At 38.9% G+C, this 18,262-nt stretch overlaps 1 protein-coding gene across 9 annotated transcripts in view; it reads left to right on the forward strand.

Moving 5' to 3' along the window:
- Positions 1–18,262, forward strand: part of IPCEF1 (interaction protein for cytohesin exchange factors 1) — a 135,952-nt gene that overhangs the window by 36,177 nt on the left and 81,513 nt on the right. For all 9 annotated transcript variants that reach the window (XM_079780690.1, XM_079780687.1, XM_079780683.1 and 6 more), the window contains exon 2: positions 3,727–3,769. Coding sequence is in view for 4 of the 9 variants with exons in the window: in XM_079780683.1 (XP_079636809.1) it covers positions 3,727–3,769 (43 nt within the window). In the remaining 5 variants the exon portion in view is untranslated. The remainder of the gene's footprint in view (positions 1–3,726; positions 3,770–18,262) is intronic.

The raw sequence follows: 18,262 nt of genomic DNA on the forward strand, positions 1-18,262 counted from the left end.
TTGAATTTTAATGGATAAAAAAAATTGGACAGTAATGTCACATTTTGCTCTAGAAAGACTGCGAGAATGACTAATAACACCTAGTGGAGGTTAATATAATATTGAAAGTGGTAATTTTCACAGTTTTGAACTAATTTTCAAAGACATAATTGGAATAATTTTCAATAGACGTCAGTCTTCATTTCTTAGGAAATCACAGTGATTAAGGTAACTGCAGGCAGCCGTTCTTATTGTTATTTGAAGATAATACGAGTCTGTTGAGGACTGGCGAGGAAAATGAATGATACATGTTCTATTAAAAACTTCAGAACTGAAATACTTTTCGCCACTCTTTCTGTCTGGCTATAATTTATGAATTCAAGGCATAATCACCAAATGCATCTTCCTTTACTGTATTAGGCCTAGAAAACCGATTCAAATGAAGAAGTAGAATAATGCATTTCTTCTAGGGTGAAAATATAGATTCTTTTTTCTAAGGAGGTGCATAATATGTCAATTCAAAAGAAAATGATGTTACACTTACAGAACTCGATGGAAGTTTAAAAGAGAGTTTCGCTCCTTATTTCCAGGGTTATGTCTCTGCTCCCTTATGAAACTGAACACTGGACAAGGATAATGATACCACACTCATTATTGAGGCAGATGAAATTACTCTCACTGTCAAATGAAATATTCAAATCACCGAGTATTAGGGGAAATGGTGCATGGATGAGAGAGTAAATGGATTTTGATCTGTCATCTCAGCTTGAGGCTTTCTGGAGGTGGTAAAGAATTGTTATCAGTGAAAAATAGCACACTTTTTTTTTTCTTTAAGTTCTTTCCAAACTCAAAATGGTTTAGATAGTACATCTGAGTCTGAAGAACAGATAAGTCACCCTGGCCTGGACATGGGTGGTATTCCTTTTTAAATTCCAGTATTGCTAGAAAAGTTGTCTGGCATTTATCCCCATCAGTGCCCTTGACATATAGAGTGGGAAGACCTGTTTGTGCTCTTTCTGGTTGGAGTGTCTACTTAGACATTCATGCTATCGGTTATGAACCAATTACATACACTGATACTCGAACTTTTCTTGACCCTAAACTAAACAATACTGGGATTGTTAAGTCCAAGGGTTAAAAAAAATCTAACTAGTTTAATATGCTAATAAAATTTTATATAAATGCTGATTACTACACCATGAAACAATGCTATGTTCACTGCTTTGGAAAGTAGAAGGAAGTGACATAAAATCTTACCTGAGGATAAGGGAAGAACTGGTGTATTACTAGGGACACCAAATGCAAAGAAATCAATATGAACAAAAGCCAATGAGTTGGCATTTAATTCAGCTAACATTCACGTACTTTCGCATTATTTCTGGCTTAACGATTACAATTTTAAATCATTATAGTTGAAAAAATGTTTAAATAAAGTGTAACACTGAATTGCCTTGTAAATTAACATAGGAAAACTAGAAGAGTATGGTACAATGTTTAGACAACATGGAGTACAGATTGTAGGAGAGAAAAACGTCTAGATTTATTTGACATGAAAATAGAGGGCTTCTTGCCCTATAATATTTACAGTATTTCTGTGTTTAAGTTTTGGCCACAGAAGTAGTCTTACTGGTTTTATAAACTTGGATAAATTTCCAGTGTGGCTCAGTTGATTGGACCAGCATCCCTTGCACCAAAAAGGTGGCAGGTTTGATTCTGTTCAGGTTGTGGGTTAGATCTCCAGTCGGGCATGTGCAGGAGGCAGCTGATTGATGTTTCTCTCTCACATTGATGTTTCTCTCTCTCCTGCTCTTGCTCTCCCTTCCTCTCTCTAAAGTCAATTTTTTTCTTTTTTTTTTAAAAATATATTTTATTGATTTTTTACAGAGAGGAAGAGAGAGGTATAGAGAGTTAGAAACATCGATGAGAGAGAAACATCGATCAGCTGCCTCCTGCACACCCCCTACTGGGGATGTGCCCACAACCAAGGTACATGCCCTTGACCGGAATCGAACCTGGGACCCTTGAGTCCGCAGGCCGAAGCTCTATCCACTGAGCCAAACCGGTTTCGGCATCTAAAATCAATTTTAAACAAAGAGGAGATGAAAAATGATTAAAAATACTTACCTCATGGTGTTGTTGTACAAACTGAATAAATTAATTCATGTCAAAGCATTTTATAAATTGCAAATTGTAGCACCAAATTTGCTTTATAGGAAACAATCATTAGGTGTTATTGAGTGATTGAAAGAAAATGTCAATCCAACCTATTTTGTGCTTTTCCTATTATGTAAAGAGAAGGGAAAGCATTCCAATTTCGCATTGTGTACCTCTGCCAAATGTTCACCTAGCCTAATTGTGAGGGAACAACTAGACAAATGTCCAGTCTAAGGGGCATTGCAAAGCAACTGCCTGGACTCTACAAAAATGTCAATCATCAAAGACAAAGGGAACTACATACACATGCAAATATACAGAGTAGGGCAAAAGTAGGTTTACAGTTGTAAGTATGTTAAACAGTTTATTCTTGTATTAGCATTTATTCATTAAGGTATTATTTTCCACATAAACAACTGGAAACCTATTTTTGCCCAACCCTGTATGCAATAAATGATCCTTGACTGAATCCTGGATTTCAAATAAAATATACAAATAGCAAATGGCTAATAAAAAGATGTTCTACATTGTAGGCCACCAAGGAAATACAAATTAAAACAAAAACCGTGATACCACTAAATGTCCCATGGACTTTGGGAAATTATTATGTGTCAGTGTAGGTTCGTCTTGTGTAAAAATGTATCATTCTGGTGAGCAATGTTGATAAGGAGGGAGGCCTTGCATGTGTGGGGGAAGGAGGTATATGGGACCTATCTATCTCTTTCTCTCGATTTTACTGTAAGCCCCAAACTGCTTTTAAAAATAAAATTTAAAAAATCAGTATTTTTAAAATATATGGTTTAGGCAATAAGTGGAATTATTACTAACATGAAACATTTTCCCATGGCAAATTTCCAGGAAAACATCCGTGTGCGTGCCTTTCAAGGTACTGGCATGCCTCAGAGATACTGCTGGTTCAGTTCCAAACCACCATAATAAAGTGAATATCTCAATAAAGAGAGTTCGATGAAATTTTTGGTTTCCCAGTGAATATAAAAGTTATGTTTACACAATACTGTAGTCTATTGGGTGAGCAATAATAGTGTTATGTCTAAAATAACACTCTATCCACTTTAATCAAAAAATACTTTAGCTTAAAAAATGCTAATCATTATCTGACCTGTTGGAAAAATGATACCAATAGACTTGCTTGCCCAGGGTTGCCACACACATTTAATTTGTAAACAAACAAACAAACAAACAAACAAAAAACCAGATCTGCAAAGAGCAATAAAGTGAAGCACAATAATGCAAGGTATGCCCGTATTTAAAACAAAGTAAAAATGTATCCTGAGGAGTGTTCAAAAGAATTAGAACATTATTTTCACCTTACGTTTTAGAAAACATTTAATTCCAGGGGATCTCAGTTTAATGATTCCCCTGCTAGTTTACTACCCAGGTCTTCTTTTTTATGAGAACTTTCTGTCTTATTCTGCAGGAGGGACACTGGATAGCAGCTATTATGATGACCAAGTTCCTATTTTGTTGCCACTTCTTGGGGTTGATTGACATGGAAGGATTCTGACTGCCTCTGAGGCAGTTGAGTTCAGGTAGAAATCTCATGACCCCTTCTTGTCTTTTTTTCTTGTACAGATCAGAGGCAACATAACTGGGACGAAGAAGCTCATAGCTTTAGGTATGTAATTGAAAATTCTTCAAAATTCATTTGTTAGTGATATTTATGACCCGCAGGGCCTGTATTCTACTTTGTTATTCTAATCTGTGAACCAAATTATCATAGCCTAGGTATATTTATCACTAGGTTAGGATTAATGCAGATGGAAGCTAATAGTACTGATAAATAATCAACTATATTTGATCTTCTAGATTTTCCTTGAAAATGGATTTGTGGTGGTGATTACTTTTCAGTGGGAGAGTTGTTTTGTAAAGCGATTTATTTATGGAATTATCTTTTTTGACCCCCTCAATGATCAGGAATGTACCATAATTATCAAAGTATCATAGAATTGTTATTATATGAAAAATCTATTTAAAAAGCAACTATGTGTTTAGATGCCCAGTAGTAAATTGAACGCTCTAGACATGAAGCATGTACTGATCTAAATTTACTAATAATTAAAAATAAAATATTTGTATTTGATATAATATAAAAATAAAATAATCTTAGGGTGATCCTGATTTTAAAGTTTAAAACCAATGATATGGGCAAGGGTGTAATTTTTCTTGTTACTCCTTTGATTTTCTATTTGTAAAATGATTTGAAAAGAATTAGTATTTTAACTCCTGACTGGGAAATATATTTCCTGTTTGGTTTAACTCCTTTTTAAGATGAAATACAGTCCTAAATTTGCTGGGGAACGCAAGGGAAGCATTCTCTTCACAGCTCTCTATATTTACAGCTCTTTTCCGACTCTATGGATATAACTGAAACACTGGTATGTTTTCTGAAAATATCAGTATATTGATTTGAGTACTATTTTTATCTATGAGCCAAGCAACCACAATAATAATCACTGTTTCTCCCATTATATGCTTCCTATCACTTTAACTTTTCTTGCTACTGTTTTTGAAGCATTGTTATTGATGACCTATTGGTCGCCATCATTCTTTTTGGTGACTATTGCCCTTCTGTAGTTGTTAAAACCCATGGCCCTGGTGGTCTAACTCACTGTCAAAAAATTAGTTTTGGTGCATATCTTAGCTGTTCAGAGGTCTTCAGATATATACATTCCTATTGTTTGCGCACACGTGTACTAAGGTAAGCATTTATTGATGAGACAGATTGTATAACTCAGTAAATAGTACTCCCATATGCCTAGTCTAGTGAAGAATGCTTTATTTGCCATAACAGTTGATTTTTCATTGAGGAATTTTATGTGATGATACTTTTCATACTCAAATGTTTCATTGAGGGTTTACAAACATGGTTACCTTAAGATGTTGACAAAAATGGGTGGATTTTACCATCTTCAAAAGTTGTCAAGTACTATTTCTAGTAAAACATTTTTCTGATCCTCAGATTTAGGGCCTCCCATCATGAAAGGTATCCAGAAAAAGGCTGGTTTGTCATAAAAAAAAGGTGTGTTATGAGGAAACCCTGCATTGGTTGAAAAACTGGGTTAGATAAACTCTATGGTCTCTTGTAATATAAAACTTGATACTTCTTAGGGAAGATGATAACCAACTATGCCACCAATGACCACATTAGATGACTTGAGTCTTGTTAAGCATAGAAATCTTACGTTGAACAGATTATAGGGACATACTAGTAGCATAAGAGTGAAGAGAGCAGGAACTGAACTCAGATGGTCTGGGTTTGAATCTTGTCTCCCATACTAGCTGTGTGACTTTGGTCCCATTAATTAACCTTTTTGTGCCTCACTTTACTCACTTGTTAAGTGGACATCATAATAGTACCTCATAAAGTTGGTGGGGGGATCTAATGAGTTAATATGAATATAGCTCCTAGAACAATATTAGGTATATAGCTAGGCGGTCAATAAATGTTAGTTATGATGGTGATGAACAAACACTACTGTCAATAGTGGAGGCATCTGTGCATCTTGGAGATTTTATGCATTTGGCACTAATCCCCCAAATTTATGGCCTTTAGGAATGAAGCATAGCCCTATTCGGTTTGACTCAGTGGATAGAGCATCAGCTTGTGAACTGAAGGGTCCCAGGTTTGATTCCAGTCATGGGCATGTACCTCGGTTGCAGGCTCACTGCCCTGGTTGAGGTGCATGTGGGAGGCAAACAATTGATGTGTTTCTGTCACATCAATGCTTCTCTCTCTCTCTGTCTCTCCCTCTCCCTTCCACTCTCTAAAATCAATGGGTAAATATCCTCAGGTGAGGATTTAAAAATAAGTAAGTAAATAAATAAAATGGTAAAATTATTAAAAAAAAAAGAATGAAGCACAATGATTTGTACAAATTCCCAACAACATATTTCTTCAGGTATCTTTATGCATTTATTGTGTTGGCTCCACCTGAAACCCACATGAAGGCAAAGCTTGACTCTTCACTGCTTTCTACTTACACCAACACTGTAGGTGTCACTCCCATAACACTACTTTCCTCCACTTACAAGGCTCCATCTTCCACCTTCCTCTCATTGCCTCCTCTCATTGTGTTTTCTGGATTACAGATTTTATAGCAAGGGTCTTACTGTGGTATTTTTTGAGTGAAGCTAAAAGAAAGCCTTGAACCAGCTACTAGGACAATAAAATTGTCATTAAGCAATAGTGAAGGAGCCTTGCTTATAGTCATTCTGATATATTACAAGCATAGTTCTTAGTCCAAGTGCAAGTAGTAGGAGCAAACTATATATTTAGTTCTCATTCATATGTGTCTAAATTGATGGCTTCATGGTTATTTTGAGTTCTATACAAGATTCTATTTTTCATTTTCACTTTTAAAAAGTGTGGTGAAATACACATAAAATTCATAGTCTGAACTTATTAAAGTGCATGGTTCAGTGGTATTAAACATTCATGTTGTTGCACGACCACTACTCCCATCCATCCCCATAACTCTTCATCATGGAGAACTGAATTTTTATACCCATTAACCATAAGTCTCCATCAATCCCTACTCACGCCCCTGAAAACACCATTATACTTTCTGTCCTTATGATTTTGACTATTCTAAGTATTTCCTATATGTGGAATCATATAGTATTTATCTTTTTGTGACTAGCATATTTGACTTAGCATAATATGTTCAAGGTTAGTCCATGTTGTAGCATATTGCAGCATTTCATTCCTTTTTAAGGCTGAATAATATTTTATAGTGTGTATATACCATATTTTACCTATCCATTTATCCACTGATGGACACTTGGGTTGCTTCCATTTTTTTTAATTGATTTTTTACAGAGAGGAAGGGAGAGGAATAGAGAGCTAGAAACATCGATGAGAGAGAAACATCGATCAGCTGCCTCCTGCACACCCCCTACTGGGGATGTGCCCGCAACCAAGGTACATGCCCTTGACCGGAATCGAACCCGGGACCCTTCAGTCCGCAGGCCGACGCTCTATCCACTGAGCCAAACCGGTCACGGCAGGTTGCTTCCATGTTTTAGCTATTGTGAATAACGTTGGCATGAATATAAATGTACAAATATCTGAGACCCTGCTTTCAAATGCTTTTGCGTATATACCCAGAAGTGGAATTGATGGATCATATGGTAATTCTATTTTTAATTTTTTGTAGAACCACCATACTGTTTTCTACAGTGGCTGTACCTTCTTATATTCTCACCAACAGTCTTCTCAGAATTCTTAAGTATAGACTGCTTGTCTAATTATTTTGACATAGTCCTACTGGGCAGTGAAGATTGTGAAGTTTTATGTGAATACATTTTGAAAACCAGGTTATAGTTTTCCTATTATTTTTTTCCCTGCTGTGCCTTTGAGAGTTATGTTCTAAGATCTATTTAATGTTAATTTATGTTCCCAGGTGATTCGGAGTGTCAGTGGACTTTTTCCAGAGCAGAAACATGTGATGCCAAGTCTCATACCTCTAATGGAAAAACAACTTGAACTCCAAGAATTTCTTGGCTGATTTTAAAATAAGCTCTGTTAAACTCCTGTGTGCTGGCAGTAAAGGGATAGATGACCACATGTGTTTTATTCTTGAAGGCTCATAATATTTTTGCACAAACTATACCAATGTGAACAGGAACGGGGACAACTACATTACTAAGAGAGAATTGGCCAGCTGAAGACATAAAACTATCTAGAGGTTACTCTTTGAGACAGAATTTACAAGCTTTTCAGATTATTGAGAGGACAGGTTGATATTTGAGCTGTTATTTTTTTCCAGTTAATAATATTTGTGCTTTCTTAAAAAATTGGTTCAAAAATATGAAGATAGTTTTCTAAGGGATAGGGTCCAATTCCAAAACCGATAGGTATTAGTGGAAAATCTCAAAATAGTTTGAGGTTATTTCCACAAATTAGTGGGACACCTTTGCAGACAGTGTTTTTGTTTGTTTGCTTTTGCATTCATTGTTTCTGTACAGTGGGAAGAGAGAGTGGGTGCTATGAGCTTACTCTGGGAGTAAGTGGTTTCTTGGTGATTTTGTTTTCTCTTAGTTTATTATCCTCCGTAGAAATAGCAGTGCTTTTCCTAATAAAATCACCTTTTAAAGTGTCCAGAAAAGGGATTAACTACCTTGTGTGTATGCCAGTTTACATAGGAAAATTTAAATATAACTTAAAAAAATTTAGAAGGGACTTTTGTTAATGATTAGCGAGGCACAGGAAACTCTTGCTAGTCTAGGCTAGCTGGGCTGTGGTAGCAAATTAACCCTGATCTCAGTGGCTTCACACAGTAAACTTTCCACACTGCGTGTCCCATGCTGGTTGCATGAGAAGGGGAAGGCTCCACATGGTCACCGTGTGGCACCACCATGGCAAAAAGTGGCTTCAGGGTTTGGCTTGATGGGAAGAGAGAGCGTGGAGCATGCATGCTCTTCTCCAAACTGGAAATGTCACAGGCCACCTCCCCCCTGACAGAGCCCATAGCTCAGAAGTGTCCCACGGCCTCTCCTAACCACATGGAGCTGGAGGTCTTGCCAGGGGCAGAGAGAGGAGAGACAAACTAGATGCAGAGAGCACCGGCAATTTTCTCTTCGATGAACTTTGCTGGAAATTCTTGCGTTAGGCGTCACTGTAAAATAACTCTCCTTCCTAAATCAGTCAGATTTATAATTCCTTATGTTTTACTATGCAGGTAAGTTATTTTAATCTTTTAAAATTAATTGCACATTTTTTGCTTTTTAACTTTAGGTAGGGATAAATAAAACAAGGATTATTGAGGGTTTAGAGAGATGTAACCAACAATAGAAAAAATGTCCCTTGGAAAAAGGGTCTTTATATGTTTATATGTCCACAAATCATTATTAATAGTATTTTTTTTTTCTTTTCAATAAGACCATAACTTGAAAGAAAATGTAGCTCCAAACAGTGAGAACTGACTGCAAAAATCAGTTCATGGGATATTGAACTAGGGATATGGAACTATACTTAGAACAGTTTTAATAGAGTTATTTATTTATTTTGTACTTAGTTTTTCCCCCTCACCATTATATGCTCGGCCTTCTTTGAATTTTAATTTCAGGTTTTTTTCCCCTTCTTGTATCTCATGTTTTTCTCCTTAAATTTTGTTTTCACTTTATTGAATTGTTTTATCAGGCAATATTCTCTTTTATAGTACCTGAGGAATAAACATCTCTGAAAATGTCTTTATTTTGCCCTCCTGTGTGTCTGACTGGAAACAGAATTGTATGTACCAATTTCTTTTCACTCAGAACTTTGAAGGCATTGCTCGAACATTCTTTCATGTCCTAGGTTGCAGATAAGAAATCTGGTGGCATCTTTCCCCCTTGTTTCTTAGCAGATAATATCTCTTTATCCTGTTGTAAACTTTTAGAATTCTCTATATTCATGGGAAATACTGAAATTTCACAAGACATAGTCAAGTGTCCATCTTTCTAAATCTGTCTGGTTCACCTTGGGTGGCGCGGGAAGATTCCTTTTCTTCCCCCGCTCTCTGAGCTCTGCTTTCCCCGGTTTTGCTTCCTTCTCTGTTCTCCCCACGGGAACTGAGATGGCCACTGCTAGGTCCGGGTGTGCATTGCCCTCGAGGCTAACCTCCCAGGAAAAAGGCAAGTCTCCTTTTCAGTACTCCGGGCAGAATTTCCTGATTAGCCCGGCTTGGTTCATGTACTCTTTTCTAAATCAGACATTGTGGCAAAGGTAATAAACACTTGGGCTCATTTACCTCTTACCACCCCTTCTGCGCACTTCTGGTTTAAGACATTCTTACATCTTCTCTGGGTTACTGCTCAGTCTCTTCCCTGCTTTCTTGGTTTATGTCTTGCTTCCTTCAGTCTCCTCTCAGTGCTGGAGCCAGAGCCATTAACATGGGTTTGTTAGATGAAACCCTACAATGTTTGCCCATTTTACTTCAAGAAAGATAAAGTTACCAACAATAGCTTAAAAGACCATCCATCATGTCCATGATCTGGCCTCCCATAACCCCCCTGACTTCATCTCCTACTCCTCTCCTCCCATTGCTCACTCTGCCTCCACCAGGCTGGCCTCCTTGCTATGCCTTATACATGCCAGACACATTCCCAGTTCCATGTCAGGGCCTTTGCATTGGCTGTTCTCTAGCCTGGGATATATCTTCAGGCTGTTTCCTCATCTCTTTTAGTCAAATGTCAGCTATTTAGTGAGCCCTTTCCCTATCCACTCATTTAAAATTACAGCCCTCTGTAACATTCTTCCCTACTTTCTGTTTTCCATTTACCTTCACTATAATATACCATCTATTTTACTTATCTTGTTGGTCTACCCTCATGAAATGTAAACCCCATGAGGGCAGGAGGCTTTATCTGTTATGTTCAATATTGTGTCTTCAGGCTCTAAAAATGTACCTGGCACACGGTCAGCCAATAAATATGTGATGAATGAATGAATGATTGGCAATGTAAGTCATATGCTTGCTCCTGTTTTGGGGATGTGGGGCCATATGATTGACAGTGCCATAAGGAGGGACAGAGGCAATTCCTTAAAGAAAGGAGGCTAGGCAGACAAACATTTAAAAATGCTCAATAAAAGCCGAAACCGGTTTGGCTCAGTGGATAGAGCGTCAGCCTGCAGACTGAAGGGTCCCAGGTTTGATTCTGGTCAAGGGCATGTACGTTGGTTGCGGGCGCATCCCCAGTGGGGGGTGTGCAGGAGGCAGCTGATTGATGTTTCTCTCTCATTGATGTTTCTTTTTCTTTTTCTTTTTTGACATTTAAAATCCATTTAATTTAAGCATCATAATTATTTACCATAAAGCATTTTTGTTTAAACTGGTTCTCATCTTCTACAAGAAGAAAAATTAAGTCTAGGACAGAAGCAAATAAAACTTGAGTTTCTTGTAAAATATTCCAATTCCATATTAGCCAGAAATAATCTGCTGAAACTAGACTTCAACAAGGGGCAGGATTTACCTCAAGGCCATGTTCATCTGCAACCTTTTATTTGGAAAAGTGTATGCTCAATAGTGACTTCCTGCAGGTTCAAATGATATGTAATCACTTGTACACATCCAATAAAATATTTCTGAAGCAGAGAAACTGCATGGGCATGTGGGTGTCTATCCATGGAAAGTGCATAATTGCTGTTGGTAGATCAGTAGGTCTCGAATTTACTTTGCAAACAAGACCTGTTCCATCTACCTTTTAATTTAGGAGGCTAAAAGCTGAGTCAGCTTGACTTCAAGGACTCTGTTTTCTTAGTCCCCAGTCTCATTGATGTTTCTAACTCTCTATCCCTTCCCCTTCCTCTTTAAAAATCAGTAAAATATATTTAAAAAATAAAATAAATAAAAATGCTCAATAAAAGATCCTTTTGGTGATCATTGATAAAATGGGGGTTTGTATTAAAAAGGGATGAGCTTAGTAGGTGGAAGAAAACAGCAAGTTCTGAAATCTGACAGCAATTTTTAAATTTGTTTGACTTTGAATTTTTTGTGTATATAATTGTCCTTTTTTAAAAAAAATTAAATTCTTTATTGTTTAAAGTATTACATCAGTCTCCTTCTTTCCCCCATTGACCTCTCCCTAGAAGGCCCCTCCCCCTAGCACGTACCCTCATCCTTCCTCCCCCCCTTCTGTGTCCACTGGTTATCCTCATATGCATGCATACAAGTCCTCTGGTTGATCTCTTACCTCCTCACCCCTGCCTTCCCTTATAGGTTGGACAGTCTGTTCAATGCTTCTATGACTCTGGTTCTATTTTGGTTCCTTAGTTTATGTTGTTCATTATATTCCACAAATGAGTGAGATCATGTGATATTTATCTTTCTCTGACTGGCTTATTTTGCTTAGCATAATGCTCTCCAGGTCCCTCCATGCTGTTGCAAATGGTAAGAATTCCTTCTTTTTTATAGCAGCATAGTATTCCATTGTGTAGATGTACCATAGTTTTCTAATCCACTCTTCTGCTGATGGGCACTTAGGCTGTTTCCAAATCTTAGCTATGGTGAATTGTGCTGCTATGAGCATAGGGGTGCATATATCCTTTCTGTTTGGTGTTTCTGTTTTCTTGGGGTATATTCCTAGAAGTGGGATCACTGGGTCAAATGGAAGTTCCATTTTTAATTTTTTGAGGAAACACCATAACTGTTTTCCACAGTGGCTACACCAGTCTGCATTCCCACCAGCAGTACAAGAGGGTTCCTTTTTCTCTGCATCCTCTCCAGCACTTATCATTTGTTGATTTGTTGATAATAGCCATTCTGACAGGTGTGAGATGGTACCTCATTGTTGTTTTGATTTGCCGTCCTTAGTCCTTATATTTCACATTAATTAGTCTTTAAAGGTTAGGTAATTTTGCCTGAAAAAATTATGAAGAAAATAATTTTCTCTGATTTCCTGAGTGATTTACTTTTAATTCAATTAGATTTTTATTCCACCTGACCAATATATGAAAATATAAGTTAGACTTGGGCAAAGAATATTTTATTTTTTCAGGACAGTAGAAAGCAAGATAGATTATCAGGTAATCTCTCTATATTAGATTTCTTCTTAACTATTTACCTGCATGCAAATAAAAATTTTGAAGTTAATTTCAGGCTGAATAATTGTCAGGTTAAGAGCTGTATCTTGGAAGTTTTTATTTATATCTAACTAGAAGCCCGGTGCACGAAATTCGTGCATGGAGGGGGGTTGTCCCTCAGCCCAGCCTGTACACTCTTCAATCTGGGACCCCTGGAGGGCAGTCGGACATCCCTCTCACAATCCAGGACTGCTGGCTCCCAACTGCTTGCCTGCCTGCCTTCCTGATTGCCCCTAACCGCTTCTGCCTGCCAGCCTTATCACCCCCTAACCACTCTGCTGCCAACCTGGTTGATGCTTAACTGCTCCCCTGCCAGCCTGTTTGCCCCCAACTTCCCTCCTCTGCCGGCCTGGTCACCCCTAACTTCCCTCTCCTGCAGGGTTGATCACCTCCAACTGCCCTCCCTTGCAAGCCTGGTCCCTCTCAACTGCCCTCCCTTGTAGGCCTGGTCCCTCTCAACTGCCCTCCCTTGTAGGCCTAGTCCCTCTCAACTGCCCTCCCTTACAGGCCGGGTGCCTCCCAACTGCCCTCTCCTGCTGGCCATCTTGTAGTGGCCATCTTGTGTCCACATGGGGGCAGGATCTTTGACCACATGGGGGCAGACATATTGTGTGTTGGAGTGATGGTCAATCTGCATATTACTCTTTTATTAGATAGGATAGAGGCCTGGTGCAGGAGTGGGGGCCAGCTGGTTTGCCCTGAAGGGTGTCCCAGATCAGGGTGGGGGTTCCCTTGGGGCATGGGGCGGCCTGACCAAGGGGCCTGTGGTGGTTTGCAGGCCAGCCATGCCCCCTGGCAACCCAAGCGGAGGCCCTGGTATCTGGAATTTATTTTCCTTCTACAATTGAAACTTTGTAGCCTGGAGCGGAGCCAAGCCTCCTGCATGCTCCAAGGCCGGCAGCCATTTCTGTGGCAGTTAATTCACCTTCTATAATTGAAACTTTGTAGCCTTAAGTGGAGGCTGGGCCCGGACAGGGTGTGCGGAAAGCTTTGCTTCCCCTGTTGCCGCTGGCAACCCTGGCTTGCTCTCTCAAGCTCCGTTCTGCCGCCATTTCTGTTTGAATTTGTTTACCTTATATAATTGAAACTTTGTAGCTTGAGTGGAGGCTTAGGCCTGCAACAGCTCGCAGAAAGCTTGGCTTGCTCTGTTACCTGGGAAACCTTGCTCTCTGTGGCTGTAGCCATCTTGGTTGGGTTAATTTGCATACTTGCTCTGATTGGCTGGTGGGCGTGGCTTGTGGGTGTGTCGATGGTACAGTCAATTTGCACATTACCTTTTTATTAGGTAGGATTTTTCCCTTTAATGAGTCTTGCCAGAGCTCTACTTAATTACTTTTATTCAAAGAAGTAGCTTTGAGTTTCATTAACCTCCATATATTCACATTTCCTTGATTTCTGCCTTTATTTTCACTATTTATTCCTTGGGTTTACTATTTTGCTACTTTTCAGTTTCATGTGGTGAACCATTAGCTTGTTTATTTTCATTTCTTCTTATTTTTTTAAATATATTTTATTGATTTTTTACAGAGAGGAAGGGAGAGGGATAGAGAGTTAGAAACATCGATGAGAGAGAAGCATCGATCAGCTGCCTCCTGCACACCCCCTACTGGGGATGTGCCCGCAACCAAGGTACATGCCCTTGACCGGAATTGAACCTGGGACCCTTCAGTCCCCAGGCTGACACTCTATCCAGTGAGCCAAACCGGCTAGGGCTCTTCTTATTTTTTGATAAATATATTTAAGGCATAAATTTTCTTCTAAAAATTGCTTTAGTTCTGTTCCCTAAATTTTTTTGACATGTACTGTTTTCAATGGTGATAAATTCTAAATATTGGACATCTTTTATTGGATTCGTTCTAATGTATTTGGAATTTAATGATGTTGTTCTACATGTATCTTCTTAAAATATTTATTTTCATGCTACTTGTTGCTGATATATAGAAATGTTATTGATTTTTACATATTGGCTTTGTGTTTAGCAACACTTCTATGTGGAGTCTTTAGTTTTAATATTTCAGGTGTAGATTATTTTTCACATGTAAAATCATATCATCTGAAAATAGTGACAGTCTTTATTTTTTAATCATTATAATTCTTACTGCCTTTTTTAAATGAACACTTCTGATACGGTGTTGTTGAATGATAATGAGCATTTTGGTTTATTCCTAATATCAAAGAAAAAGTTTCAACATTTCACCATCAAATAGAGGAAGTAAGGACCACCTTACTGAAAACAGAGGAGTAAAGACTTCTTCGTTTTGCCCATGAGAGGAATTTGGGAAGGGCGTGGCTTGGCCTGGCAGTTCATCTCTGGCCCACGTGGTTTCAGTGGAGTGCTGTTGGGACAGGAGGATTTACTTCCAAGGTTACTGTTACATCCACATGTCTAGAGCCCTTGGCTTCTCCTTCTCCCCATGATGCTTCATATTTCTAGGACTATCCACATAGCGGCCTCAAAACAATGGAATTTTGTAAATGTCTTCTGGCTTTCCCTAGAACCGTGGTTGGCAAACTGCGGCTCGCGAGCCACATGCGGCTCTTTGGCCCCTTGAGTGTGGTCTTCCACAAAATACCACGGCCTGGGCGAGTCTATTTTGAAGAAGTGGCGTTAGAAGAAGTTTAAGTTTAAAAAATTTGGCTCTCAAAAGAAATTTCAATTGTTGTACTGTTGATATTTGGCTCTGTTGACTAATGAGTTTGCCAACCACTGTCCTAGAACAAGTATTCCTTTTTCAAATCTAAAATTCTATGAGTTTGAGCCCAGCCAGTGTGGCTCAGTGGTTGAGCATCAACCTATGAACCAGGAGGTCATGGTTCGATTCTTGGTCAGGACACAGGCCCCGTTTGTGGGCTCGATCCCCAGTGTGGGGTGGTGCAGGTGGCAGCCGATCAATGATTCTCTCTCATCATTGATGTTTCTATCTCTCTCCCTCTCCCTTCCTCTCTGAAATCAATTAAAATATACTTAAAAAATAAAATTCCATGAGTTTGGGTCCATGAGCTCATATAAATTACGATTAAACGTATCTATTTAACTGAAAAATAATTTCCAATATAAAATTTTAACACAACCGAATTTCAGTAATATAGAGTAAAGAAATAAAACCAGATGATTCCTTATTTTGATGACAGCATTTTACTTTTGGGGTTAGATGATGTTATCTAGGACAGTGGGAGGGTGGCAGGTGCACGTGTAGTCTAATGGGAGGAGGTGGGTATAACACAGCGTTGTGTGTAGGTGAGGTGTGAGTGGGAAAGTGAGTACGACATGAAGGGAGTGGGTTGGCCACAGGAAGCTGCGCAGACCACAGGAAGCTGGCTGCAGGGGAAAGTCTCTGGCTTTACTGAATTTAAAGGCAAGAATAACATAACCTGAAGACAAGTGGAAAGTCTCACACGCAAAGTCCATAAAGGGATGGAAACAAAAAATCAGCACACGTGTTCAGGAAAAAGTGAGCTGAAGGGGCTGGCCCATTGCAACCCACTCTAACTTTGTATTCTCAGAAGTTGATCCAGCACGAGAATCTAAAATACAAATAAAAGAGAGTAAAGTCCCTTTAGAAATAAACACGAAACACTCATTTGGAAAGCTTAGATTTCTGGGTTTATAATGCTAATTGTTTTAAAAAGTGCTATATTGAAATAAAAAAGGTTAACTTAGGGAGTCAGAATGATGTTTCCGTCTTTGGTCTCAAGCTAAATAGTGTACTTACAGGCTTGTCCACTAGGTGTCTCTTTGCTTACATGTTAGGACTCCAGTGAGAACTTGCTGAAGGCCATAGTTTACATGGATTGTGTCCACAAATGTCTCCATTTTGGGCTATTTAAGAATGGCTTTAATTTAATAGTTCCTCTTCAAGAATAAGGAGATGGGTCCTGGCTACATCGCTCACTCTTGCTTTAGAAATTTTGAAGACATTAACCCAGCATTGTCAGCAGATGCAAAATGCAGGTACTTGTCCCAGGGTTGTTGGCAGGCTGAAATGGATGGAAGCCTCAGATTCAAGAGCCTGCCCACTTAGGATTCCGACCAGGAAGTCAGCCCCACATTATTTCTGAATGGAGCCTTGGCAAGGATGCTGAATTCCAAAACAAACTGCTTTTAGCTCTCTAATGTCCCTTTCCAGGAGCTTTATGTCTTGCTGATCAGACCCTTGCAAATACCCAGTGGCCATTGATCTGTGGTCCTACACGCAGCCCTCTGGGTTCCAGATATACATTTCTGTGAGTCATGTAAGGCCTCTCTGAAGTGTCCAAATTTGGTAAGTAGTTACCCGCTCTAACTTGGCTTAAAGTAGAGGCAGGTTTAATATATAAGTCCACAGATATTTAGTAGGTGCCTATTGTATGCCTGGCCTGGAGTGTCTACAAGAATTATTGGACTCATTCACTCTATAAGAATGTGATGGAATTTACTGTCTGCAGAAAAATTAAGCACTCTTCTAAGGAGAAGCTGAAAAGGCAAAGATTATTATAAGAGTGATTTTCAATATTTTTCATCTCATGGCACACCTAGATTCATTACTAAAATTCTATGGCACACCAAAAAATACATGTTTTGCTAATCTGACAAAAAAATAGGTATAATTTTGATTCATTTACACTGGATGACTATTTTTGTGTTGGCTGTTGTCATTTTTTTTTATATATATATATAATGTGGCAACCTAAGGGGAAAGAGGTCAGAGTCCCTGACTAGATACTCAGGTATTTCACGTTTTAAAAATTATTGCGGCATACCAGTTGAAAATCGCTGCTAATGTCCGAAGGGCCCTGAGCTTGGAGTTTGCAAACCTGAATTTAAATTCTGACTTTATAACTGGCTAGCTCTGTAAAGTGGTTACTCTACCTGCTGTGTCTGTCAGCCTCGTCAGTTGTAAAAGTACAGCTAGTGTTACTTTATAGAATTGATGTGAAGTTGGAAAACATTTTGCAATAATTCTGCCAAACATCATCATAAGAGCCTCCAAGAGAAGTCACTCCATTATTGGTAAAAGCACCCTTTTTCCATTACCAGGCACAGCACTTTAGTTCCTTGTGGTCTCTACCTCTCCTGCTGAATGGCCTTAGGCATTGCCTTTGCAAAATCATAAGCCCCGTTCCAGTGATATTTCCCAATGAAAGAGCTAACCAGACAAAAGAGGAATCTCAGCTCCAACTCCAGAGCAATGGGTCAGCTTTTGTAATAGTTTCCTTCTCCTGGCTTCCTTCCCGCCAGCAATGGTCCAGGGGCAGAGGCCACTTCTACGCGGGTGCACCTGTTCACCTTGATGTAAAGCGTGTTCAGTTGAAGGTTTGTCAAAGCTACATGAAAGGGCCTGGTGCCTCAGGGCATTGCACATAGCAGTCCGGTTTTCGTAGGCAGAAAAATATACTATCTTCCTTAGAGAGAACATGTAATTATTTTTCACGTAGAGAAATTTAGAGTTGCAAATTACAAGGAGGTAAGGGCCATCTAAATTTGCCATTCTTGTCTGGCCCAGTTTAGTCCACTGTACCTGCGCTCACCCCATAGGCTGGGCCGAAGAGAACACAGAAATCAGGTGT

The sequence above is a fragment of the Cnephaeus nilssonii genome (genome assembly GCF_951640355.1).
Source record: "Cnephaeus nilssonii genome assembly, chromosome: 9".
In the NCBI taxonomy this organism is placed as follows: domain Eukaryota; kingdom Metazoa; phylum Chordata; class Mammalia; order Chiroptera; family Vespertilionidae; genus Cnephaeus; species Cnephaeus nilssonii.